The sequence below is a fragment of the Rattus rattus genome, chromosome 13 (genome assembly GCF_011064425.1).
Source record: "Rattus rattus isolate New Zealand chromosome 13, Rrattus_CSIRO_v1, whole genome shotgun sequence".
NCBI classification, from domain to species: domain Eukaryota; kingdom Metazoa; phylum Chordata; class Mammalia; order Rodentia; family Muridae; genus Rattus; species Rattus rattus.
The window spans coordinates 57,458,825-57,486,453 of record NC_046166.1 but is presented as its reverse complement, the minus strand read 5'-3'; the positions used below and the strand labels follow the sequence as shown (position 1 = coordinate 57,486,453).

Below are 27,629 nucleotides of genomic sequence, written 5' to 3'. Positions count from 1 at the left end.
CCAGAGAGTCAAGAGGGTGGGAGCCAACCCAAGGGGGGAAGGGAAAGAGTGAGTGAGATTAGCTACTGCTGAGTCACTGAAAAGGCACAGCCCATTTCTTATGCACAGTAGAGGCTGAGAAACCCTAAGAAAGTACTAGAAAGAGTTAACAGTTCCCTGGGGTCTCCTGGAACAGGGTCTGGGACAGCCCCCCATTTGTAGCTTAGTCTATATCCATCAGGGTCCCCAGAAAGAAGACAACATTCCTGCCAGATGGCATTTTAGAATCAAGAGCTGTGAAAGTCCCCACAGGCCGTTGTTCATATTTATATTTAGTAATAAACATAAACAAAAACCTCTTACATATAATAGCCGTGCTCTGCTTTGCAGAGGAGGAGAAAAGCCCAGCTCCCACAGAATGCCCGGTGTCTGATGCTGCTGACGAGGCCCAAGTTAGTAGATCATCTCTATGGCTGCTTGTAGTAAGCACCTCATTGGGTGAAATATGGGCCTCTCGAATGATGGACGGCCGCAGAGGCGTCTGCTATATGAGCAGGTATGGTGAGGGCTGAGATAATGTTCCTGGAGGTGGCTTCGTTAATTTGTTTCCCGGCTGACAGCTGAGCCATTCTGTCTGCATTTTCAAGGAGACATAACTATACCTGTCACTCCAGAGGCAAAACTCACTCAGGAATAACACTAGCAAGTTTCTGACGGCGATCTTTTTAATCTCGGGAGTCAAGAGACATAGCCCGGTGAGTGCCAAGGTAGGAAGCATTTGTTTCCTCAATTAAAACTATTAGGGCAGTTCTCATTTCTGTTTTCTCGAAGGGCCTGGGTCAAATGGTGTAGACCATTTCCATGTCAGCAAGTTAAAAGAGGAAGAATAATGATGTCTAACACCACGGCAGTGAAGGAGCCACCCGGCTTTGTAAATTTGCACCCAGTCTTGTCCCCCTGCCCTTCGTCCCTCATCCCCGACTCACTGGCATCCACACACACGGAGCCGGAGGACGTGTCTTGTGCAGGCTTTCATTACGGCACTCAAAGGAGGGGGGAGAAAAAAGATCAGTCAGCTTTTTTACACTCCTCTGTAGCACTGAAGTTGCTTCTGCCCTTTGAAAATATGAAAGCCCTTGAATGATTTTGTATTTTCAAAGGGTAAAAGTGCTAAAGAGCACTCCTCCGTTTCGGAGACGAGGAAAGGACGGAAATCAGTTGGCCTAAAGTGTTCACTTGGAATGGGTAAGAGTGAACTGTGAGTGTGAGGAGTTACCTAGAATAATAGAGAGAGAGCACTTTGGAGTCCGTGCCTGGAAAACAATACCAGGCACTCGCCTTGCACACCACACTGCATGACGCTGGCTGAGGATGGGACTAGTTATTTTACAAAGTACGGTCCTGACGAGGAATATGTGTCCAGAATACACTACTGTCCTGGGCAATATGGTGATATGGGTAAAACTGGTGCTTCCCTCTCCAACCCTCCCCTTTAACCCTCCCTTTTAACCCTCCCCTTTAACCAAAGGAGAGCTACCTGTTCTGCCAGGGCTAAAGATAGAACCTTGGGAGAGGTTTCTCTCCTCTGTCTGGTTCACGAATTCTCGTTAAAGCTTTGGCACTCCTGTCTGCCCATCCCATCAGGAATGTCACCTCTCCTAGGGATCCCTATACTTAACCTCTCCAGTGAAATAGATGGTTGTCTTCAGATAAATACAATAGAACTACTGGACACCTAAGTCGTCAGGGTAAGAGTATCCATTCCTTAATGGGACTTACCTTTACCTGTGTTCTTGGTCTCACATCTATCCCTGCATAATTCCCTCCCAAAATTCATCACTTGGCTCAGCCAACAATTCCTTTGGTAACTTCAATGCCATGTTTTAGGAGAGCTCTTAGCTATGCTGCCATTAGTACCCTGAAACGCTCTACTCTTCTGTTTCCCTGTACCTTCCTACAGACTCTCTGCAGTGTCCCCCATACTTCTCTGCTCTTTGAGAGCGGCTATGGATAGACCCCCTTATTTCTGTTTCCCAGTTCCTACACAGTGATTCAAATACAGAATCACAAATATACATAAGGCACTGTGTACTGAAGATGTTTAGGAACTTTACACAGATTAACTCGCCTAGTCATATACAGTAGGTGGTGTAAGTAATCCAAATTCTTCAGGAAAGGAGACCCCAGAGGAGCTAAATCATTTTCTTATGGCCTCATGGGTTAATGGGTAGCCAAATGGTCTATCTTTCTGCAGGGTACCATATTACCCATTTTCACAGCCTCTCTCAAAATTAACACATTACCACAGCTTGGATGCTTTGAGTCCCTCTAGAATTCAGGTTGGAATTCAATCCTCAATGCAACAGTATTAAAAGAGGTTTAAGTGATAAGGTCAGGCTATAGATCACTGCCTGACAGTTGTGATAAGCCCCATCTAAGGGACTCCAGAAGTGTTTTGCCATATGGCATCCTGCCAGACAGGTGGCATGGGCAGGCAGCAAGCCCTCACCATCACTGGTGACTCCATCTTGAACTAACCAGTTTCCAAAACTATAAAATATACTTCTTAAATCACTTTCCCAGTCTTTGGTTTTCTATTGGTCCAGTAAACATATTGTTTGTATAACGCACACCTGAGAGAATCAACTTTAACATAGGAACAGTTAATGTAGTTAGGTGTCTCTATTGATTTGATTTTGAGCCTATTTTGAGGCAGTAAAGCCAGATAGGGAGCAAACTACTCACACCATGACAGTCAGGAAATGCCTGACCTTATCCCTTATATGTCATGATCCTGTTCACAGTCAGGCCTCCACTAACATAAAATGTCCCACTAGGTCCCACAAATATTAGTTGCTTCTATTACCCGAGACCAGGACACCTATGCAAAAGAGGGGATAAGGGTTTATCTGGCACATCGTTTCAAAGGACACAAACCTATCATGACACAGTGTCTTGATTCTTGACAGTAGGGCTTGCGGCTGAAGCCTCTTCTTTCTGGGCTAACCAGTACATAGAGGATGAGAAGAGATAGTTTATAATTCTCAAAAGCTACTCTCAAATGACTGGTTTCTGCCAGCCAGGCCCCCACAACCTTCCAAACAGTGTCAGCAACTGGGGTCAGTTGTTCAAACTCACAAGCTTTGGGGACATCATATTTCCACCCTACATCACAAAGGTTCTTTTAATTCCCAGTGGTTCAAAGCTAAGGACTTGGACTTTAATAAGTGTGGCTTTGAAAGGACACGGGACAAAACCACAGTGGTTAAGATGCCAGGGAGGAACTAAAACACATATGCAGACAATATACTTTTCAACAAATGCCTTTTAGATTTTATTCTAAATTTACATGTATCTTTAACAATTTGTTGTTATGCAACAAAATAAGTTATTTTCAGTCTTGGTTTCTTCTCTGCAATGCTATGTTTCTCTCATTTGTAATTAAAGGAACTAGGGTCTAATCTAGGTAACACATGGCCTAAGTGTGTGTTAAATACATTTTCATTCCCTTGCTTCAATAGCAAACAATAGGTTAAAACTCTGGCAATAAAGTGAAGTTACAAATGCAGGTTACTAATTTTACCTAAGGTCATTCCCAAGAAAAACTATTAGTTCATACCAGTCAATGCATATATCATATTTGTCCAGGGCAAGGTCACATTATATATAATATGTATATCATGGAAGAAATCTTACTATTGCTACTTCAAACTTAGTTATCTGTATTCATGGAAAGAATATGTCCTATAGGCAGAGACAATGAGAACTTGGATCCAGCCACTAGCCTGCCAAGACCAAAAGGCATGCTTAGTCAACCAATGCCCAAAAATACATAACCTATCGCTATCGAAAAATGATGGATTCCAACTTACGTTTGCTCAGGGAACTCCTGTCCCCATCCAATGATTAAGACAAGACTAGAGAAAGGTACATTAGAAAATCAACAATACCTGGCCCTACATGGATTACTATAGCCAAAGTGTGGAAGACCCTATACCTTCTTTTGAAAATTAGAACTGACATGATATTAGCAGAAAATATATGTGATGGAGTAAAACTGTCCTGGGTTCAAATCCCTATGTCTTCATTTTATTAATTACTTTTCAAGTTCCTGTGCCAAAACGCCTGGACAAAAAATAAATAAGTAGATAAATAAATAAATAAATAAATAAATAAATAAATAAATAAATAAATAGCAAGCCAACCCCAACTACTTAAAAGATGATTTATTTCGGCTCACAGTTTTAAGGAATATAGTCCAGCATGACTAGCAAGGAATAACAGCAAGCAGATCCACGATATCAGAGGTATGTGGCTGGGATTCTTTGTGTCCTTGAACTTTTTTTTAAGATTGTCATTGTACTGGCTGGTTTTGTGTGTGAACTTGACACAAGCTGGGGTTATCACAGAGAAAGGAGCTTCCCTTGTGGAAATGCCTCCATGAGATCCAGTTGGAGGGCATTTTCTCAATTAGTGATCAAAGCAGGGAGAGCCAATTGTGGGTGGTGCCATCCCTGGGTTGGTGGTCTTGGCTTCTATAAAAAAGCAGGCTGAGCAACCCAGGGGGAGCAAGCCGGTAACATCCCTCCATGGCTTCTACATCAGCTCCTGCTTCCTGACCTGCTTGAATTCCAGTCCTGACTTCCCTTCATGATGAACAGCAATGTGGAAGTGTAAGCTGAATAAACCCTTTCCTCCCCAACTTGCTTCTTGGTCATGATGTTTGTGCAGGAATATAAACCCCTACTAAGACAAATTGGTACCAGCATAGTGACAACCTGACCTTGTTTGGGGGAGGACCTTGGAAAGACTTTGGAACTTTGGGCTAGAAGAGCCATTGGATATTAAAAGCTCTGTGGGGTGTTTTGTAGGAGCTTAGAAGATAATTTTGAGAACAGTGCAGAAGATGGAGGCCTGGCTTGTGAAACTTCATAGGGAAGATTAAAGACTCTCATCAGGGCTGTCGCTTTTTTAACTGTAAAAGTTCTGTGGTTTTGGTTAGCTAGGGCTGAAGAATCAGCTGTGATTAACAAGATATCAGAACTATTAAAATGAAACCTTTGTGTTACTGAGACAATGGATGTTACTTAGCTGGAGCTGAGAAATTAGCATTGATTAAGAGACCAGCATCACTGAGGTGAAATCTTCTGGGAAGTGTTTTCTGAGAACACAAAGAAGCTGTGTTGCAGAGATAGCCAAGGTCATACATCGTGCTGCAGCTGGACTTGGTAATGTGTAAGAGTCACCCAGGTGGTACTGGTTTTGAAGGCAAGAAGAGGTCATGAAGAGCAGCTGGGGCTTGGCACTATGAGAACCTATGGAAGGCCATTGGTGAAGGTGCAGCCTCAGTTCCAGTTGACTGCCCAGGACAGAAGGGGTCATGCAAAGGATTTGAGACTTGGCACCATGAAGAGAATCCATGAGAGGCTATTGGTGAAGCCTAGTTGCAGCAGAAGACCCCATCATATTGGAGATGCCAGTACCATGGTATGATCACCAAGAACAGCAGGTCAGTGAAGTGGATTAACCTGACCTTAGAGTGCTATAGAGGGCAGAGCTGGAGAAGTGACACAGCCCATGGAGGAGCCCAAAAGATTGTGAATGGATCCCAGAGATTGGATGGTTAGAGTTTGATTTTGCTTTTGATTGTGAGTGTGCCCTAATATTTTTCCCTCTTGAAGTAAGAAAATATTTTAGTGGATCCCACAGTTAAGTGACTTTTAATTATAAAAAGGCTTTGAATTTTAAAAAAGATTGGATATTTTAAAGGGATGGAAATTCTAATATGTAAGAATTTGTAAAGACTATGGAACTTTTAGTTATTAGATCTTGGGGATCAATAAGAAAGTAAGGGCTGAGGTTTAATAGTAATATGTTTGTGTGTCAAGTTGAGAAGGGGTCAATTATACTGGCTGGTTGTATCAGCACAAGCTGGAGTTATCACAGAGAAAGGAGTCTCCCTTGAGGATAGGACTCCAGGAGATCGAGCTGTAAGGCATTTTCTCAATTCGTGATCAAGGCGGGAGGGCCCATTGTGGGTAGTGCCATCCCTGGGCTGGTGGTCTTATGTTCCATGCGAAAGGAAGCTGAGCAAGCCGGGGGGAGCAAGCCAGTAAGTAACATCCCTCCATGGCCTCTGTATCAGCTTCCACTTCCTGACCTGCTTGAGGTCCAGTCCTGACTTCCTTTGGTGATGAACAGCAATGTGGAAATCTAAGCTGAATAAACCCTTTCCTCCCCAACCTCCATCTTGGTCATGATGTTTGTGCAGGAATATAACCCTGTCTAAGACAGTTATTATTTTTAAATGTGTGCATACATGGAGAGTCTCGTTAACTCCAGAAAAGTACATTACCTTTGTACTCTGGGTAAACTATAATCTGGGTAAATGCAGTGAACAGTAGCTATCCCATGAATGCCCCAAGAATGAATGTTATGCACTCTTTTAATTTCCCCTTTCAAACAAATTAGTCAACTACATTTGAATTCAGCCCTACTCTAAATTTCAGAACATAGAAAGAATGCATCCAAATTCTTTACCAGAAAGACAAGTGGTCACTGGATCAATTCCCAAAGAGCCCTTGATCTCTTCTCATACATGATGTTCATGGTCTTTACTCTCCACCCTCTTTGGCACTCTGGCCTCCAAACTCCTACCAGAATGGTTTATTCTGGACCAGAGTTTGAGGACTCAGTTCCTAATACTAAGGAAGGCATGACAGTGGGAGCAGCTCACAAATGTGGCGTTAGGAGCACGGTGCTGCTAACCCATATCAAGGCGCACAAGGAGGTGAAAGAGAGGGCAATGCCTAAGCTAAATACCTGGAAATCTCTGTAGGATTGGTGCTGCTGAGTTTGTGTTAAAAGCCACAGAGGCTGGAGGGGTAGCATCACGGGAAGAGAGGACGACAAAAGGCAATGTGCATCTTGTTCAGAAGGGAGACATTTATGCGGCTGTCCTTTTCACTTTTCACAACCGGGCTCACAGGAAGGTCCCACACAACTAAAAGTAGGTCTCCCTGCACCCAACCAAAATCCTCAAAGACACTCCCACAGGTTCATCTCCCAGGCGATTCTAAATCTAGTCAAGTTGAGGATCAAGAGCATTGTGCCCAAATGCTAGTATGTGTGAAATTTAGCTTCCATTTTTATAAAACATAGCGTTTAGATTACATAGCTATAGTAACAACTGCATATATAAAATCTAATACAATGAGAGGCCTATGATAGAGAATCATGAAGTCAGAACCCATTAACACTCAATGTAGTTGGAAGCTGTTCATTTCTCTATCGGCTTATTCCATTCATTTATTAAAATGCTCCAAACACCACATAAAGATTCAAAACGAAATCCATGCCCTACAGGTAATTTCAAAGGGAGAGAAACCATATTCAATTTCCAACATAGGTGATTAGCTATAAAGCTTCAATTATTTGGCATGTATAAGTGTATGTATACATGTATTGGTATGTATACATGTATGTATACATGTATGCGTGCACAGCCACACAGAAAAAACTGGGGAAAAGGTTTACTGATCAAACTACAGAAGCCCTCAACTCAAAGCCAAAGATCTGGATAAACTGAAGCCTTCATCATGTGCTCACAGCTTGGCAAAGGAAAATATGGTTTCCAGATCATATTTTCAATGTCTTAATTACTTCCAATTCATTTTTATTATAAATCAATTTTTAAATGTAGAAAGGGACTTGGCAAAGACTAGTAGGTCTAAGCTTAATTAAATTTGCCTATAAAATTTGTTAATTGTTTATTTCCATCCCACGCCAAGAAACAGTAGGTGATGCATAACACGGTAAGTATCTGTGACGTCACAGCTAATCTAAGCGCGTGTTCCACCACAACAGAGCCAACCTTCTTGCACAGAAGAACACTGAAGTTTCTAAACACATGCTTGCCAATTCACCTGCGTTTCCAGGAGTCACAAGCATTCCTCCTGCTGCATTTCCAACATCGTGATGCCGAGGCAGAAATCAGACATGCAGCAAACCATCAGGGATGAAATATTATGCCTCAAAGTCATTTTGGTCAAGCTTAAAAACAACAACAGTTCTGTTCAGACTATCACACGCGATCGCCATCTTGGCAGACAATAAAAGGATGTGAGTGTCTTTCTTGCAAGCTCACTTCACAGGAAGCACCACCTGCCACTTGCCTGAGCTTGCTGCTGTGATCTTGGGGCACGACAGCAGGCGTGGGCACTGGCGCAGGGCAAGCACTGCAAACACGTGCGATGTGCTTTCCCATCCACAGCTCTGAAGGGGACAGAACGTGGTACAGGACACTAGGCTCTTCCTGCAAAGACATAAACATCCTGAACCCATGAGAGCCATAGATCTCTGCTTCTGTCCTGAGATAACTCATTGAAGCAACAGACTCTCAGCCCAGTGTGTGAAGGGAGGCCCCATGAAGGGTGTGGCATGAACCTGGGAGATTTCCTGGAGAGGCTGCCTTTGGAAAGCCTCCTGAGGATCTCCATTCAATTTTGTTTTCGTTATTTTGAAACCTATCCTGTAATTCAGAAATACTTGATGTACAGCGAGGCTATTGGTGTAGAAGGAAAGTCACTAGCCTGGCTCAAGGTTCATGGGATGAGAGGCCCTGACTCCTATGCAGAATGCTGCAATAAGCCAGGGTCAGCTCAGCTCTGCACATTCCAAACCTGGAATTCCCACCCATTCCAGTCTGGTCACAACTGCAACATGGGCCATTTTTGTTCTGCAAAGCTTCCCTAACTAGGGCCTATGAACACATCCCTCAAGTCCCTTAGCTAAATTAGACTACTGTGGTGACAAGAGCTAATTTTTCAAGTATGTTTCTCCCACAGGTTTGTTTTATTAGGAAAAGACAGCGCCATCATTTTACCCAAATGAACACACATTTTAAGCAGTGTGGTGGCTGATCAGATTTACAAGCTCACTTAGAGTTTTTGGTCCTTTGCTGGTATGGGTTTTGCATTTAGAGTATCTTGGAAAACTTATGACAAATAATCTTCGATGGGGCCAGCCTGCTGCAGAGGCTGAATTTATATCCAGATAAGGAGGTGTATCAAGAGCACCATTCCATTTCATATAGAATCTACTGTTGGGAACACATATGCACAGAGTCTCCTGGCAAATGCTCTGTTGAAGAAATCTGGGCACAGAGAGGCTAGGCCAATGCTATGGCTGTACAGTGCCAGCCTCTGAGGTGACAAATGAAATTCACCCTTGGTGAAGAGACACAATTAAAGGATCCAGTCCTATTGCCTATGTCTTTCCTCATTAGTTTTCCAGTATCTTCTACCTAGTGCCTCACATTTCTGGACAGAGGTCTAATAATTCAGGCATTTGCTCGTTGAATGGAGAGTTAAAAGCTTTCGGTAGTAAGCCGAAGAGGGCGATGGGGAGGGGATAAGGGGACCAGCCAGGATTCAACCACACTGTATCACTTGAACTTTCCAATTGAAACCTATAAAATAACAAAGTATGGGTGGGCCAACACGGTAGGTAGGCAGTATAACTCCAAAATCATTTTCATTTAATGTCAGTGATTTATGAAATGTTCTCCAGGTAGAGGACGCCATGATCTATATTGTTCTTGTTTGAATCACTAATAAAGCATCGTGGTTACTTTCAATAGTCTACAGTACAATAAAAAGAAAAATCCAAGGAAAGAGGCCTAAACAATAGCACCAAGCTGAAGGGGCTAGAACAAAGCACAGCCTGCATGAGACCAAGAAAACCTTGGCTAGCCATGAGGCATGGCATATCATCCACCCGAAGAGGGTATTTGGAAGGGCAGTGGGAATCAAACCTATAGAGGTTACAGGGAAATATGTAAAGCCAGAATAACTACTTATGAATACAGGAAATGTTCATAAACTACAAATATCTCATTGCAGTCGCTAGGGGAAAGCCCAAATGAGAGTGACCAAAATTAAATGTAAGATCATAGGAAAAAAAAATCATAGGTAAGCATCACTAACGTAATTTTGAGATGATTTCTTTAAGCAGTACACAATGGTGCCTAAACACAAAATGAGCTATAGCAATCGTTACGTTCAGAATTCTAGTCCACGAGAAGATAAAGGATGATTTTATTTTATCCAGCACCTCAGAGCCTGAAGTAGAAGCAATGAGTTGGAGGCCAGCCCGGGCTACACAGTCAATACCATGCCAGCCCAAGTTACAAAGTAACAGTCTGCCTCAAACAGATAAAAATAAATAAAAACTTTATCTGGAGACATCTAAGTCAAGCTGGGAGGAGAAATTGCAATCACATACGACCCATCAAGGGGACGCTCACAGGCGTCCCCAAATAGGACGTTTCCACTTCACAGGTGCATAAAATGACATGTTCAATAAAACCTGTCACTTCGGATTCGGGATGCTGACCTTCCCGTGGGCTGTGATGCGGGGTACGGTGCTGTCCCATGATGCCAGTTTCCCAAGCAAAGGAGAGAGTGAGTGTGACCCAGCATAGTCTGACTAAGGTCTGGTGGTTAGGAAGCCCAAGGGCCTTCACACTATGTTCAAGGAATAATGCTCTCAGCTTATGATGGTTCCACTCTTGAGCTGGCCCACCATTAGTGCAGAAGCCTCTCTACATCCACACAAAAGCACACACTTAAAACTCCCCAGAATCAGACACAAACAGAAAGAGCAAAGTGTGTATCGCGCACTTGAAAAACACCCAGTGAATAAACACAAAGGGAAATGTTTAACTTTGTCATCAAACAAGGAGAAGAAAGTCAAGAGCATACCTAGAAGCAAAGGCACCGTTGATGAAAAGTATCCCGACTGTGCCATAAGTCCAAATAAGCTACTTTCAGATATGGAGAAACAATGACACATGTACCCTGTTAACATCATAAGTGTTGCTGGCACTTAGCTGAACAGTGCACTCGGGGGCGGGGGGGGAAGCAAGACATTACATACAGAACACAGACAAGACACAGGCTTGGATGAGAAAGCTAATTGCTGGAAGATATGGATGGAGCCTATCTTGGGTAATAAATACAGCACGAGGGCATCTTGAAGGAGGCATGATCAGCTAAGGGTCTAAGCCTGCAGATAAACACGTAAGAGCAAGCATGAACTTCAAGTCTGACAGCATTAAACACAGGAGGGATGTGCTGAAGAACCGATGACAGCCATGGATCATGGTCTATGTTTAAGGGCAGTGCTGACTTCACAGACACATGTCAAATCCAACACATTTTCAAATCCATAGTCATTCAGATGAAATAATCAATCACAAAATGGTTTAGGGATGCTACAGGCTACCTGTAGGCCTTGGACAACTTGGCTAGTAAAAGTCCATTTGTCCACACCGTATTACGATTCCTTAGTATTTACACCCTGCCTGCTGCCGTGGTGTAAATCCTGCGTATGCAAGGTATTCACGTCTCTCTCCCTGTGACGGCACTGCGGGGGCTCTGACATCTTTAAGTTATGGAGCCTCATGGGAGGCCCTTAGGCCACTGTCCTTGGCCCTTTGGAGGGAACTGTGGATCCTGCCCTCTTTCACATTTCTCTCTCTGTGCGTTGTGAGATTGTAAACATGACCGCTTCTGATCCTGCTGGGGTGAGCAGCCTCACCACAGCCACCTTCCCATCATTCCCTGCAACCTCTAAAACTGTCAGTGAAAAGGCTCCTCTGTCGTAAGTGAATTACTTCAGGTATCCCATTGTAGCAACAGAAATGCAATGCATGGGCCAAGAGTCTTTAGAGGAGGGCTAGCGTGTGTGTGTGTGTGTGTGTGTGTGTATGTGTGTGTGTGTGTAGGGGAGGGGCAGCAAGGGGTCCTTTATTAGTGGGCTCTGCACTGTAGTCCTCCCCAATCCTATGTTCCTAAGTCTCCTGACTTACATAATTTCTTTCACATTGTCTGACCCCTTTAACAAATGCCTCACTTTTGCCAACCTAACAAGAAAGACCCCCTTCCAATGCGAATAATCAGCCATATTCCTCTGAGTCATCCGAAATCGAGTGCAGATAGAAACAGAGCTAATGGAGCCGGTGGAGGAAGATTGGGGGCCATCGCCTGCGCCCCATGATAGCCGCACAGGCTTTCTTCCCACTCTCGAAGTTGATCCACTCCCACCTTTACACACGTGTGCTTCTACGTTTATACGCATTAAGGCGGTGTTCTTCCGGCTTAGGCTCCCAAATCAAGAATCTGCTAAGTATCTTATTAGAGGATGGTCTTGCCCCCGCTGATTTACTGACTTTTACTGCTAGATCCAGGCTGTGTAATCAGCTGACTGCTCACGTCGGAGCCAAATTGTTTCTCTTCAGAACTGAAAATCGCTCACAAATATTCTCTATTAGGTGATATTACATTAAACAGCTCATCTTTCCACCTGGTATATTTCATGAAACTGATATTAAGTATGCTTCGCCCAGCTCAGAGTTTCAGCTTACAGAACAAAACTCTACAACAGCGCACACCAAGCGTTTGTCTGTGATACTCCAACCTAACCCTTGGTGGCGCTACCGTCTATGTTTACTCCTCTGGAAAGTCTGAAAGCTCTGCTTTGGGGTGATAAAAGGGATTTGTTGAGTTAAAACCTGCCCACCACCTCCGGAAGCAAGATCCTTCACTGATAACTGCTAAATATAGCCAGCCTGAATATTCTGCCACCTAATCTCCAAGAATCGGAAGTTTTCGACACCTACTGTGTCTAACACTTTTCCTCCTGTAAAGTGGCATCCGCATGAATAAACATCATGACAGAGGTCCCAGGGTTCACAGGCACAGCCCAATATATGGTGGCGCTTGGCAAGTTATTGTGCCCATCCGAGATGCAGCGTTCAACATTGAAATCAAGATAATTCAGAGAAGTAATAGAACAACCGAGGACTGACTCTCTCTCTCTCTCTCTCTCTCTCTCTCTCTCTCTCTCTCTCTCTCTCTTTCTGGAGATTGCTCTGTGGCTTTTTAAGGGTGTCATTAGCATGCCACTGCAAACATTGGAAGCTTTCTTCAAGGATGCACAAAGCAAGTTATACAATAAAAGCACCACCTAGTGTCCTCTCAAGTGAGCAACATGAACAGTTGTTGAGACCACAGACAGACATCTCGGCAGCAGATAACCAAGGCTCAGTGAGCTGCTCACACACACGAGTCTGACCACCCCACACGTGAAAACCCAGATTTAAACGAGGAGCATTAGAGAATTAGTAAAAATTGGGAGCTAGTAGCAAAAGCCTCTCCAAAATGATTTCCTCTGGGTAAACTAGAAGGTTAGGTGTTCCAAGTCACAGCACTAATGTCACGTAAATTAGCAGGAACGGGGTGAATATGTTCTCTTCCCTCTGAATAGATCCTTTTCAAGAATAATTATGTGCAGGAGATATTTAGACTCCACTGGTGGACTCATATTCAACACATGTATTAGAAGGATACAGGAGCTTAAGACTAACTCTATGTTTCATCCAAACACAAAACAGTCTGTCACGCAGACCCCTTTAATAATGACAGCAATTCTAAATCTGCTCTAGCCTGAGTCCTTCAAATTCTGGTGCCAGCGTTCGGTGTTCAGAACGAAGAAGCTTTTTTCGGAGGAATTTCAGAAAAGAAATATAAACATTAAACAAAAGGAAAACACCCTTTGACAAGAGAGAAAACAATCAATAGTCCTTAGTTTTCTGGTGTCATTCCTTTGAATTTCTTTGTGCTTTTATCGATTACTTTCCTGATTTGGGTCTGAAAAGAAAGGGGGCAAGGACAGGAAGAAAATGAAGGTCTAGTTCACGGACAGGGTAGGGATAAGCCAGCCAGACAAACCAGGACCCTTCCTTCACAGGACAGTACGTGTTCGTTCGTCCTTGCTGGCTTCCCATTAGAGAGATACCTTCCACGTGGAAGTTTTGTGACTTTTTTTTTTTTGAAACTGGTAGGGGAAGACACAGAGACAATAAAAGGCCACTTCGGGGCTGGATGAACTCAGTGGTCAAGCGGGACGCTTGTCTACCATGCAGGAGACCATGGGTCAGTTCCACACTCAGCAAAATAAAACATGATGAAAAGTCACCCCTGTCTCTCATGCCTTCCAGGAAGCAGAATTACTTCGCACCATCGAGAAAAGGTGTTCTATGTCCACTCTGGTCCTCTATTGATTTCAGATGAACTGCAAACCGGAGTAGCATACCCTCTGACCTCAGAGTCGATGTTTAGTAAGCTAATTTGAGATTTCGATTATGGAAAATTAATATAAAGTTCCATATATCTGATTTCTTCTACGAGAAAAATCAACCTTGCAGGAATCAGACCACACGCCCCATATAGCCGTGAAGTGCATTTTTGAAGGGGCCTTACCTCTTTATGGGGTTTCCCAGGGGGTCTTCTGCTCAGCCCACAGGCATTAAGTACCTGCTATCCAAAGCATTTGACACCACAAGTGCCTCAGGTGAACCAAGCCGTTCACATTTGGGGACATTTGCAAAAACCTTCCTGGCTGAGCATTTATAATAATAATAGTTTTTTAAAAGGCCAGTGCTCTAAACTTCAGAATGTTTCCTGTTCAGGCTTTTGGGATCCATAATGCTGAACCAGCAGGCACATTCACTAACAAACACCAATTTAAAAGAAATCAAAACATAAACTCCTTCCATCACTGGTATATATCTGAAGAGTGCATAAGCCCTAAATCTGCAGCCTCATTCCAATAAGCCCATTCATTATCTTGTCTCTCACATTCTACTCCCAGAGTCATTCACTGGAGGTTTCGACATATACTTAGGATGTCAAGAAGCCTTAGGAAATGACCGCATCACTGTGAGTAAGTAGGTCTGGAAACAAAGGTGACACCCTGTAATGGCAAAGCCAGAAGGAACTTAAAAGATGAGTGGAGTCGAGTCTTCTAACTCCGGAAAGAATCAGAACGAAAGAGTGATGTGTGCAACCATGGTTAGTCATCTTCTGTTAGGACAAGACACCCGACAAACACGACTAAGACAATGGAAGAGTAAGTTTGCCCTGTTTACTCTTGGTCTCCTGGCTAAGAGCAAGAAAAAACAATTCAGCTCATGGTTTCAGAGGTTTCAGCCTATGGTCAGCTGTGTCCACTGTTACAGACTCTTACATAGGAGGTAGAACATCACAATGACAAGAATGTGTGACAACCAGAAGGCAAAGAGAGACAGAGACGACACTGCTAAATGACTGTGTCTCTGTGTGTGCACACACACATATATCCAACCAAACAACTCACATCCTACAATCAGTATACACTTTACACACTGTCCAATTCCTCCCCTGAGCCTATCAATTTTGAGTACACCAGTCCATTAGTTCATTTATTAGGTCAAAGCCCTCATGTTCCAATCACTTCAGACAATACCTCTGAAGACATGATTCAAAATCAGGCATATGAGCCTTTGGGAAGAATATTTTATTTTCAAACTGTACTAGGTACCTATAGTTTTGACCTTCCAGTCTGCCATATTAGAACAAAAGGAAGGAAGCTTCAGCTTTCAAAATAGTAAATAGGTACACACACACACACACACACACACACACACACACACTGAAGGTGAGGGCAAGATGTAAAATTGAGAGTTCCATCATGTAGACACTGACTTTCAGGTCAAAAATGTGACCATGTCTCAAGCTGAGGTGATATTAATGCCATTGAAACTAATGGCACAGAACTTTAATGATATGCATTTGGAATAATGATGATATGTGATAGTCCACTAATGTATAACACACAGAGAGATAACCACATATTACGGCACTTCCTACCCTGACAATTTTTAATAACTAGACAACAGTCTCCTCTGATACATGCAATACGGTACACTTGTCTTCTCACACTGACATCCAGAGGCCGACGTGCATCTCAAGCTAACTGCTAAGCTTCAGAAAACATCAGGTGGATTTATTTTTTGCTTCCAAGTTAAAAAAAAATTAATGACAAATCTTTAAGTCGACATGTTTCTTTAAAGCAAACCCCAAGCGCTTGTATCCCACCCACACACCTCACACCCACAGAATCTGTGAACCTTCTGATTGCTTTTTTTAAGGGAAACAACTTTGGAAAAGTCCAGATACGAGCTTCAGAAAAGTCTTCTGACTTCTGATGGGAGCTGTAAGGTCTGCTATGCAGACAACAAATAGATCTGCTTTACAGGTGCTGTACAGGGCCCCCCCAAAGAGGCTTGCAGTGCAAACCTCTTATTTCTCCAGAATGGAAATTTACTTTGGAAAAATGTATATTCTTCCTTATCTTCCTAAAGATAGGTTAATTATTTATTAAAGACATTCATGGGAAATATTATTGGAACTATTAATGTAATCAAATTACACTGTGCCAGAGAATTCCTTCCAAATAAAAGGTAGGAGATTTTTGACATCATTAGTTGACACAATGCAGTGGGGGTGAAGGGAGGCACACTCAAAATTAAAAATAAAGACTAGGTCAAGCTAATAAAACTGAGGAATTTATTTAAATTCTGAATATTCTGTATATGTGTGTGCATGTAGTTGTGTATGTGTAAGAGTAGGCAAGGGTGTGTACAATATGTGCTTCTGTGTGTGAGTGTGTGTGTATGTGTGTATGTGTATGTGTCCGTGTGTCTCTGTGAGTGTCTGTGCATGTGTGTATCTATGTGTGTGTGTGTGTGTTTGTGTGTGTGTCTGTGTGTATATGTGTGTATGTTGTCTGTGTATGTGTGTATGGGTGTACGTGTGTGTCTGTGCATGTATGTGTATGTGTGTGTCTATGTGTGTGTATGTATGTGTATGTGTGTCTGTGTGTGTATCTGTGTATGTGTGTGTCTATGTGTGTGACTGTGTGTATGTGTGTGACTCTGTGTGTGTGTATGTGTGCATGTGTGTGTGTGCATGCTCACAGACATGCATGTGTGCTGGGAATGGAACTGAGGGCTTTGGTCTGAAGCACTACACCACTGGTCCATATCCCCAGGCCCAATTCTTCCGAAATTTAAGCTTGTGATGTTCCTAAGCAAGGTCCTACCAATCACTCCATACTACAGTGTGCCATACAGTGTTTAATACAGACACTTCTTACTCTCCCAATCACCTGACACATTCTTACTGTTCTTTTTCCCTACCATACACTGGGATTGTAGGGTATGCATCTGGAAGGTATACATTCATTTCATTTTCATTCTCTCTCCACATTCATGCCCCCAACACACATACCATACACACACACACACACACACACACACCACATACCACACCCACACACACACACACACACACACCTCACCACCACACACACACACACACACACACCACATACCACACACACACCACACACACCACACACACACACACACACACACACACACACACCACACACACACACACACACACACACACACACACACACATCTATTAATATAAACAGGAGCAGAAGGACTCTATTGTCCAAGTTTAGTCCAATTAGCCTATTTGGTAATAAGATAGAATTACATGATAATGTAGCTTAGAAAGCTCTGACACCACTGGAAAACCCAAATTCTTGTCCTAGTGCTGATAGTCAACCTGTGACAGGAGTGGTGGTGGCAGTAGTGATGGTGATGATGGTGATAGTGATGGTGATTGTGGCAGTGGTGATGGTGGTGATGATGGTGGCAGTGGTGGTCATCATGATGGTGACATTTGTTCAGTGCTAAGGTAGAGGGGAACATAAAAATGACCACACTATGGAATTCCTGTAAAGCATGTTTCAGAACACAGAAGAAAGATGTTGTAAAATTCTAATCACATTAAGTGACTATACTTTATAACAACCCATTATACATTTGCTGAAGAGCAGGAGGATAAAAACTTGAAGGTTCCAAAAACAAAGAATTGAAAAGGATGAAAATGCTAATTGCCCCGATTTGATGGGTAAATATACTGAAATGTCACCTCATTCCATGGATGTATATCACAACTACCTGTTAATCCAATTAAGAATTTCAAATCCTATATAAGTGAAATTATAATTCGAAAGAGGCATTCATGATGTCACGCATTACATTAAATTACCTTTCTTCAACTCTAAGAATTCAAATTACATTGTGGGGCTAAAGACCTTAGAAGCAATATAGGTATTTCATTATTACTCTGCAAGCAAAGTTTCCTACGGGTTTCAGAACAAGGCTGAGTAGAGCTTAGAAATTTTACCCCAGTATTATTTATACCTTAGCACAAGGAGGTTACAGTGAGACAGACTACTGTGCTATGGGACAGTTCACTGCCAGATGACAGGCAGTAACACTGAGCAATGTCAGACAGGAGCAGAGCAGGGGCACATGGGCCCAAGCCCTTGGACCAGCATCACATTGTAACAACAGTAACATGACACTATGCAGACATCAGTAACCCAGGTGGACATGGCTGGATTTAAAAAGAAAAAAAAAAAAAACCTGTTTTTCTTCTATCTCTTCTCTAATTACCCGGAATTTTAGATCACTCTGAAGTATGGGGAATTTAGTCAAGTGAACACAATAAATTGAAGGATCGCTGAAGAGGGCCAGGAAAGCTTCTTAGCGAAGCCTGGCACTAGGAAAACTGTTCTAATTCTGGGGATGTCAATTTCCTCTTCATTACAAAAGATTAATGAGATTCAGACCTAAGACCACTAATATTTCAAAATAAAAGCCAAGGTGTAGAATAGGGCCGTGAATAGTCTATTAGTTTATAAGTGGTTGTACGTCTGTCCGATAAACACTGACATCTGTGTTTCTCTACCCTCCTGCTGGACTATTTTTGTGTCTTGTACTGAAACCTACTTCATACCAGCCTGCAAAGGAAAAACAATTCAGCGTCTACAGGGCTCACCATCTAGTGCTTGTGGATAGACTGGAAATGCTGACCCACAGCCCCCTCCTCAGCGAATTCCTTCAGAGAAATCCGCTGTTATTCAGATGAACATTCCCATTTGAACAGCACTGATTGGTGAGCTCCAAACATCACCCTCTGGCTTTCATAACCCATGACCAACGCTCTTCTCCCTCTCCAGCAGATTTATTGAATTAAATAAAAAGAATAACTTTGCAGTAACTATTGCCCTAGCAGAAGCCACTAAAACTCCAAGCAACTCTAAGATGTTACCACCAATTTATTTAGAGATAAACTGTATCCAATACTTAGCCAGTTAATTTGTCTTTAGTGTGTTCGCAAAATGTGTAAAGGATGTTACAGGGACATAGCTCTCCTCCTGTTGGTTGGGTGCTTAAGTTGGCCATCATTTCTTCAGTTGGGCCGCTGGGTCTTGCTATGCCTGCCGACAACCTACCTTCTGGATTCTCTAAAATGGATGCTACTTTTTCTGACTTTCCTGGCTGAGAAACCACAGCATTCAATTCAGCTGAAAGCACAACATCTACAAAGTTCGACCTTAGTTCCTAGACATCAACATAATAGTTTCCCACGTGATCCCCGCTATGCTTAGGATATGGTGTTGAAGTCATGTGATAACTATGCAAAGGTCTCTCAGCTTATAAAACAGAATCTGAGGCCATAAAAACCAATACGGTTGGCCCTCCATATCCATCTGTTCTGTATCAGTTGTTCAACTAATTGCCCATCATCAACACATTAGGAAATATACTATTTTTCCAGTGGGCATGGACAGATTGGTTTGTATTATTGACTAACCAATTCTGCAAACCCAACTTTTGCCACAGAACTTGTGATGGTTTATATATGCTTGGCTTTGAAAGACAGGTTTATACTTGGTGTCCTTATTCATGAAGCCATGACAGAAGCTGGGAATAAAAATACACCATGGGCCTGCAAGATGGACAAGGGATAAGTTTATGCTTCGTGACCTGGGCTCAACCTGTTTCAAGGAGAAAGGAGACAAACGACCAGAATCTTGTCCTATGTTCTACATTTACAGTGTTGCATGCATACACACACAGACAGAAACACTAACACACAAACACACACATACATACACAAACACACACACATACACACACACAGACACACACATACATGCACATGCTCACACACACAAACACACACACACTAAATCATAAAAAAACATTAAATAACAAGATAGACCTTGATAGAATATCCTATTAGGGTCAATATTAGGAAATATTTTATGTGGGGTTTGAGAGACAAAACACAAGTTTGATCATCTGTGCTCTAAAATTCGAAATCTACAAAACTCCAACACCAGAAGTTTAGGACCACCTACCTTATGCTACAACTGCAAAATTTCAAACTTGGCCACATGAGTCTAGTGACGACCCAGCTATATTAAAAAGGATGTGTAAGATTACCTTCAGGCTGCCTGATAGGCTGTATGTAAAACATAAATCAACTTTGGTTAAACTTGGGTCCCTGACCAACATATTTTATTTATATGTAAGTAAAAGTCCAAACTCTGAAGAATTCCTAAATCAAAACGTTCCCAAGTATGCCTCGGGAGAGATACTCACCCTTCTTTTAGGCTCCCACATCAGCCCCATAAAAACAACCCACATACTTCTATCTCTAAGTTCTAGGTCTCCCTGTAGAGAGAGCAAGGCGGATAGCAGCAGTGAACTGAGCTGAGAAGTCTTCATACACGCAACCCCATAGGCATACCCCATTCTAAAACAGAATTCTCAAGCCAGAACAGAGTCAGCAGCAGCGCAGTTCGAAGAGAACCACCCAAACGGAATCTATTAACATCTGCCTAATTCGGAAAATTATCTCCGTGCAGCCTGTGTGTGTGTGTGCATGTGCACAGTGAAGCCATACGATGCAATGTGGTACAAACAATTAAAAGTTCCTTTCGAAGTGGAAATGCAAAATAGAACGAATATCTATTTTCTATAAATGAATCTAGCCATCTGCCTTGCAAAAGCAGCAGCAGCAGGAGTACCCAAAACAGCAGAAACAGCAGCCTCTCATGTTAACAATCTATTCTCAAATCTCATGCTCCACATTTTCCCCGGCAAACGAGGCTAAAAATACAAGACATGCAACAAATAGTCTTTTGGGAGCTGCCATTCCATGGATGGTGTATTCAATCAGAGTAATATTTTCTGTTGACACTCAAGACTGCGAGGGGGAAAAAAAAAAGGCGAGCTATCAGAAACTGGTATTCAGCGTTTTAAGCGTGATTCCTATCCCAGAGTACACTACGCTAAATGCTGTTGTGGATGTTGTTTTCAGGCAACGCAAATCTCTTAGATTTATCTGAATATATTCACAGATATATTTAAGCCACTTCAAATTCCTCTACGATTCTGGATACTTAGGAAGATATCATTTTAGGGCTTTTACCAATACAACGCAAGAGACCACTTTTATTTTCGTCACAGCTTTAGCCACACTGTATGTTGTGAGCTCTGAAGCCGGACTGACTCGGTTTAAGATCTAGCCTATCCTAACTCCTCCATGGTCTTGGGGTTTTATTGAATCCCCCCTGAGGTCCCCTTTCCTAGCTTAGAAATAATGCCACAGTGAGTCACTTTAAGAAATAAATGAACTGATATGAACAACGCATTCAGAACAATTGTGGTATGCACTGAATAATATTGAAGTTATTGCATATCTAATATCTTAAAATGCCTTCTCATGTGGGACTCCTACAGTGGTGGAAGGTGCTGCCTCTGACTTCATTGCCTGCCTTTGGATCCCTTTCCCCTACCCAGGCTTCCTTCCCTAGCCTCAATAAAAGAAGATGAGCCTGGTTCTACTGCAACTTGAAAGGCCAAGGCTGGTTGATATCCATGAGGGGGAGGACAGGATGGAGGGGAAGGGGGAGGGGAAGAACTTGAGGGAGAAGAGCGAGGGGAAGCTTCTGTCAGAAGATAAAGTAAATAAATCCCTTAATTAATTTTTCTGAAAGCCTTCTTTTAAAGAATGACCAGCATAGAGAGTAGAAATGACTGTTCTCAGGCCAACACCGTAGAAAGGGTAGAGGTGGCTCGCTGAGCATGGATCCTCAGCACCCACTTAGAAGCGGCGAACCCAAAGTGGGGCAGTCTGTAGCCCTAGAACTGGAGAGGCAGAGACAGGGCATCCCTGGTGCTTGTGGACAGCCATCCTGGCCAGTTAATGAGCTCCAGGTTCAGTGAGAGCCTGTGACGTAAGTGAGCCAGCAAGGAGTCTCAGCCGGTAACCTCTGACCCCTTCACGGACACCATGGTAAACACATGCTGCTCGTGCTCTCTCTCTCTCTCTCTCTCTCTCTCTCTCTCTCTCTCTCTCTCTCTCTCTCTCTCCCTCTCTCTCTCTCTCTCTCTCTCTCTCTGTCTCCCTGTCTCTCTCTCTGTGTCTTTCTGTCTGTCTCTGTCTCTCTGTCTCTCTGTCTCTCTCTGTGTGTGTCTTTCTGTCTGTCTGTCTGTCTGTCTCTGTCTCTGTCTCTCTGTCTCTTTCTCCCTCTGTGTGTGTGTCTGTCTTTCTATCTGTCTGTCTCTGTCTCTCTGTCTCTCTGTCTCTCTGTCTCTCTCTCTCTCCCCTCTGTGTGTGTGTGTCTTTCTCTCTGTCTGTCTCTGTCTCTCTCTCTGTGTGTGTCTTTCTGTCTGTCTGTCTATCTGTCTGTCTCTGTCTCTCTGGCGCTCTCTCTCTCTCTGTCTTTCAGTATGTCTGTCTATCTGTCTGTGTCTGCCTCTGTGTCTGTCTCTGTCTCTCTCTCTCTGTGTCTTTCAGTCTGTCTATCTGTCTGTGTCTGTCTCTGTCTCTCACTCTGGCTCTCTCACTCTGGCTCTCTCTCTCTCTCTCTCTCTTGCTCTTGCTCTCTCACTCTGTTTCTCTCTGTCTCTGTCTCTGTTTCTCTCTCTCTTTCTCTTTCTGTCTCTCTAGCTCTCTCACTCTGGCTGTCTCTCTTCTGTCTCTCTCGCTCACTCTGTTTCTCTCTGTCTCTGTCTCTCTCTCACTCTCCCTCCCTACCTCCCTCTCTCATGGGTATGAATAAATAAATGTAATTTAAAAATGGTAAGATAGAGAGTGATTAAAGGTTTACACATGTCAACCTCTGGTCTCCATATGCACGAACACTGACATACACACAGAAAACAAAAAGCGAGCACGTGGGCTTTTACGTGACCCATGTGACTTAGGGTGGACTGGAAGAGACTGTCTTTGTTCTGTTTTACAGTTAGGCTATGACAGCATCAGAAAAGGCAGAGGCAGATGACAATGACAGGGACAGGGTCACTCAGCAGGCACTGCCTGGGGCAAAGACAATCAGGATTGATGGCAAACGTATAATCATAAGGAGGACACACACTTGAGCCTTTCGATAAGAGGGCACCTCATACTTCTACTGCCTCCCTAGAGGGGCAATGCTTGGACTCAGTTTTCATACATGTGGCTTGTGTCTATACTTGAAATGTTTAAAAAACCAAACAAAACAGCAGTAGAGACTGATATCAAATAGCTTTTATGTCCCAAGAAACAGATTCCTTCATAAAAGTCCATGTTGGCAATGTTCTAAGACAGGTAAGATATTCAGGGGATAAATACACACACACACACACACACACACACACACACACACACACACACACACACACAAGTTTACAAGTCACCTAGGAAAGAGAAGCAAAATAAACCTTTCATTTCCTAGCAATGCTGGTCTAGATCCTCCTGACAGACTCTGTCAGTCTCAAGAGCCCCCAGGGAGAAGCCTGGGCACTTGTTGGGCCTCCTAACACTTCAAAGCATTACCTCAAAAGGGAAACTCATACATGGGTCACTCACAAAGTGAGAAAGAATATGAAGAGCTCAGGGGGCCTTCACTCCTCTCCTCAAGCAAGTCAAGCATTTAATGTCCTCCGAAGAAGTGAGATGCTTGAAAAGCTCTCTTGAGCAGGAAGAGAAGGTCCCAACCTGTGAATCAGAAAGGGCCTGGCAGGAAGTTGGGAGGGTTGGGAGAGAGGAGTTTCTTTACCTTCAGTCTTAAGATCACATTGTACCTTTGAATCACAGGAAGCACTTTCAAATAACATTATGAAAGTGACAACCTCTATAAGACATGGGTTGATGGAGGTGACACATGTAAGTCATATGCCCCTCAGCTCCCATAACTTAAGTGTGTGCTATCGGTGGGTGTACCCCTCTAGTTATCAGGGGCATATGCCATCATCTAGCCAGCTTAATGACATGATCTCTTCTGCACAGTATCTAGTGCAAAGCACAACTCCATCGGCTGCACACCCTTCTAAGAATAAAACAAATCAGTATGACAGGATGTGGAGTCTATTAACACTTGGCAGGTCACAAGTAACTTTTAAACAGCCTTAGTCTAAGGTGTAAAGTGATACCATGATGATGGCATCAGAGTGCTACCCTTATACTTTACCAGCAGGAATAAACCTTGTTCTCTGAAAGCATACGCTTTGCTGAGTAAGGGGGAGAACAGAAGGACCCCCTGTGTCAGGGCTACTTCCTTCCGGCAGAGCCTTGTCCCAAGTGTATTCCTCACTGAGTATATCTGAAACCAATCATTGAAGATTATGCTCAGATTGCTAGAGGTCTCTATATCAGCTATTGAAGCAGAGAAAAGTTAGAGAGAGAAAGAAGACGGTACCACCATCGCTGAAATGGAAGCATGGTGAAACACTGTGAGGACAGTGCTGCTGGTCTCACAATACTATACCACCAGAGCAAATAGCGTGATTCTATTCTATTCTATAGCTCGGTGACTAAGTGATGGCATCTTGGATCAAATCCACAAGAGAAACCTTTGATGAGCTACAGTTATGTGTCATGGAGAGAGTACTTGCCCGGCGTATGCCAGACACTGAGTCCGACACCCCCCTAACCCCCCCAGCACCACAAAAGGAAAAGGTTTTCAAAATATAAACTATTTAACTTGCAAATACAGAAATTACCTGTAAAACCGACCAACCATACACAGCACAGTGAGACTACGACACAAGGATGCTACACAAGTCCACAGTATCCTGGGCTTAATGCACCATACCTTGCCTAAATGAGAGAACTTAATACAGGAAAAAAAAAATCTTTGATTTGGAAACTTCTACTGTGCTCACCTGCCCGAATCAGGGGCGAGAGAATTCACTGGTTTCGTAGCCTGGTTTACTGCTCATTTCTTGAAGCATCTCCCAAAGATGCTAAAGGTGAAAGGAAAAGCAGGCAAGGGAAGCACTACTCAGATTTACTGCTCCATGTGTCTCCGGCATTTCTCTGATCTGTGCAAGACATTTGTTGTAAATAAGCCTGCCGAGTGTACAGTGTGTTTTCCAGGAGACCTTTACAGAACAGCTTGCAGACAAGAGGTGCTAGCCTTCATTTCACAGCCAGCAAAACTCCATCCAAAAGGCTGCTGCTGGCATGTTCCCACCTCTTGTTGGGAGCTGGCTTAAAGACAACTCCGTAAACCAAATTCCAAGGGTCAGTACCTGGAGTCAGTCACCATGAGCTATCCTACGCTGTGACTAGAAAGTACAAACTAAGGCATTTCGGACCTCGTGTAGGAGGAAGAGAGGGGCAAAGGCCCCTCCTCCCCCACCCCCACCCCAACAGTATAGAAGACACTCAGAGTTGCCTGAGAGGTTAGGCAGGCAGTCTCCAGTACCCGTAGTAAATTAAATGGCTGAAGCCCATGCTCTTCCAGCAAGAGAAGGAAACACGCCTTACTCTAACAATCACTCTCATTTAAAGCCTTTCCTTAGTTTTTGAAAGCCTGCTCTATTATAAAAAGAAAAAAAAAGTTCAGGAAATGAAATGCAAGAATAGGGACAGAATAGGATCACACCGCCGACAACCCCTATCCACCCTTTTAATTCCTCTTTCCAGGCGGTATCGCGGCTCCTAACACCATTAGCTTCTATAAAAAATGAGATTATACCGGTTCTTGGCATCTTTGTCAACCGTTCCAAAGGCCTCACTAGTGATAACATTCAAGAGACAGAACAGGAGAGGTGGTTAGCCCGGTGCCACCTCTTGCTAAGCAAGCGTTGGGTGAATTATTTAACGCAATTACATAGTCTAAGCCCGCTGGATGGCAAGCAGCGAAGAAGAAAGGTAAAGAAGGGCAGTGTAGGAGAAGCTTCTGGATTATTTCAAAGGTAGCCACCGGCACCGGGGCTGTCTGGAACTGCCTGTGATCAGCTTCAAAACAGGTCCGTGTGGTTTATCTTTAAGTTGATGCTCTGCTGGAGTGCAGCGGATCCAGAAAAAAAAAATGGGGGGGGGGAGGAGTGGAGTCTGAGCTTATTAGAAACAGAGATTTCCCTGCTGCTCAGTAGGGCCCGCGCTTCTAAGCTGGAATAAGCACTCGGTAGGGAGAGGATGCGCCGAGAGTGCAGCCTCCGGCCAACTGCTTATCCGGCTGGGCACTGCAGGCGCAGTTAAAGCCCAGGGTTCACACAGCTCCCCAGAGCTCCTGCATCCTCACAGCTTCTGTAAAGCAAAGCCAGTGCTGGCTTACGGCCAGGGCTAGGGTCGCCCGAGGGGCTTGGTGCAGAGCGAAGTGACCAGCTTGGATGCTTCCCCTGAAGGGAAAAAAAAGCGCAGTCTCTATTGGAACCCACTGGCATTTCTCTTTCCCTGTGTACTCTCGAAAATCATCGTGGGCGCCTACCCAGGGACGATCTCGCCCAAGAAGGAAAAGTGGAGGGGACCAAGGCGAGAGAGGGTGTAATGAAGACGAGTTATCTAGTCTGCAACAATTGAGGGGCGCGGGGGGGGGGCGTGTTGAAAAAATCCCAGAGGGTGCAGAGACTCAAGGGTAGGGGCCCCGGTCAGAGCAACCTGTAGGATTACTGCAGATGGCAAACTTGGGTTGAAAGGCAGTGGTCCCCTGGAGCTCCTCTACACGGTTCCCACCGAGTCGGGCTCCGCGCGCGGAGAGAAGCAAGCACAACTTGGGAAGCCCATGCCAAAGGTGAGAGTCCCGCTCCTCCTCTGTCCGCTCCCCCGCGCACCGCTGTCCACCCAGCGCTTACCTCGGGCAGCCGCAGCCCCCGCCGCCCAGAAACAGAGTCCAAGCCATGGGAGCCACCAGCGCGCCCCGCGGCTGCCGTCTGCAGCCCCTGTCCCCATGCTCCAAGCTCCTCTCAGGATTCGCTCCTCTTCCACGCCCTGGAAGTCCGCGAGGAACGACGGCAGGGAGCCAACAGCAGTAGGTTTCCCCGGGAGTGGTGGTCTGTGGCGAGTCTCTTTTCTCCACCGCCGCTCCCTACAGCAGCGGAACAGGGATATCAGATGGGCAGCGGGACGCAGCGCGCGTCCCCATCGTCTCCTGCGGCGCCGCCCGCCGTCCCCGCCGAGCGGCCCGCAGCCCCAGCTCCGCTCCCGGTCCCGGACTACGGAGCTGAGCTGGGAGACCGCATCGCTAATGAGCCCCGGGGCCTCCTCTGCTCCGCCCCTCGGAGCGACAGCCAATGAGTCACGCCGGGGCGGAGCGATGGGCGGGGCTGGGCACGGGAGGCGCAGGTGAGTCCGCAGCCGCCGCACGTGCGGGCGCCGCCTCCCCGCTGCAGAGGCCCCGCGCGTGCGAGAAGGCAGCGCGCCCGAGCCCGGCCGCCGGAGGCGGGGACGCGCGATCGCAAGCTGTGCGGAGCAGCCCGGCCTCTTGGAGGCGAGCGCCCAGCGGCAGAATGTGGGCGTCTGGCTTGCTAACTTTGAGTGAGACAGCAGCGGCATCCAGGAATTCACGGTTTCGCTCAACTTTGACTCTAGATGTTCTTCCACTGTTTACTAGCAGTC

General features: G+C 44.4%; 1 protein-coding gene across 2 annotated transcripts in view; it reads right to left on the bottom strand.

The window, feature by feature from the left end:
- Window positions 1–27,261, bottom strand: part of Unc5d (unc-5 netrin receptor D) — a 530,429-nt gene extending 503,168 nt beyond the window's left edge. The window contains exon 1 of one of the 2 annotated variants that reach the window (XM_032919094.1): window positions 26,867–27,261. In XM_032919094.1, the coding sequence (XP_032774985.1) occupies window positions 26,867–26,963 (97 nt within the window). In that variant the 5' untranslated portion in view covers window positions 26,964–27,261. The remainder of the gene's footprint in view (window positions 1–26,866) is intronic. The other variant, XM_032919093.1, reaches the window with a different exon arrangement.
- Window positions 27,262–27,629: the final 368 nt, after the last annotated feature.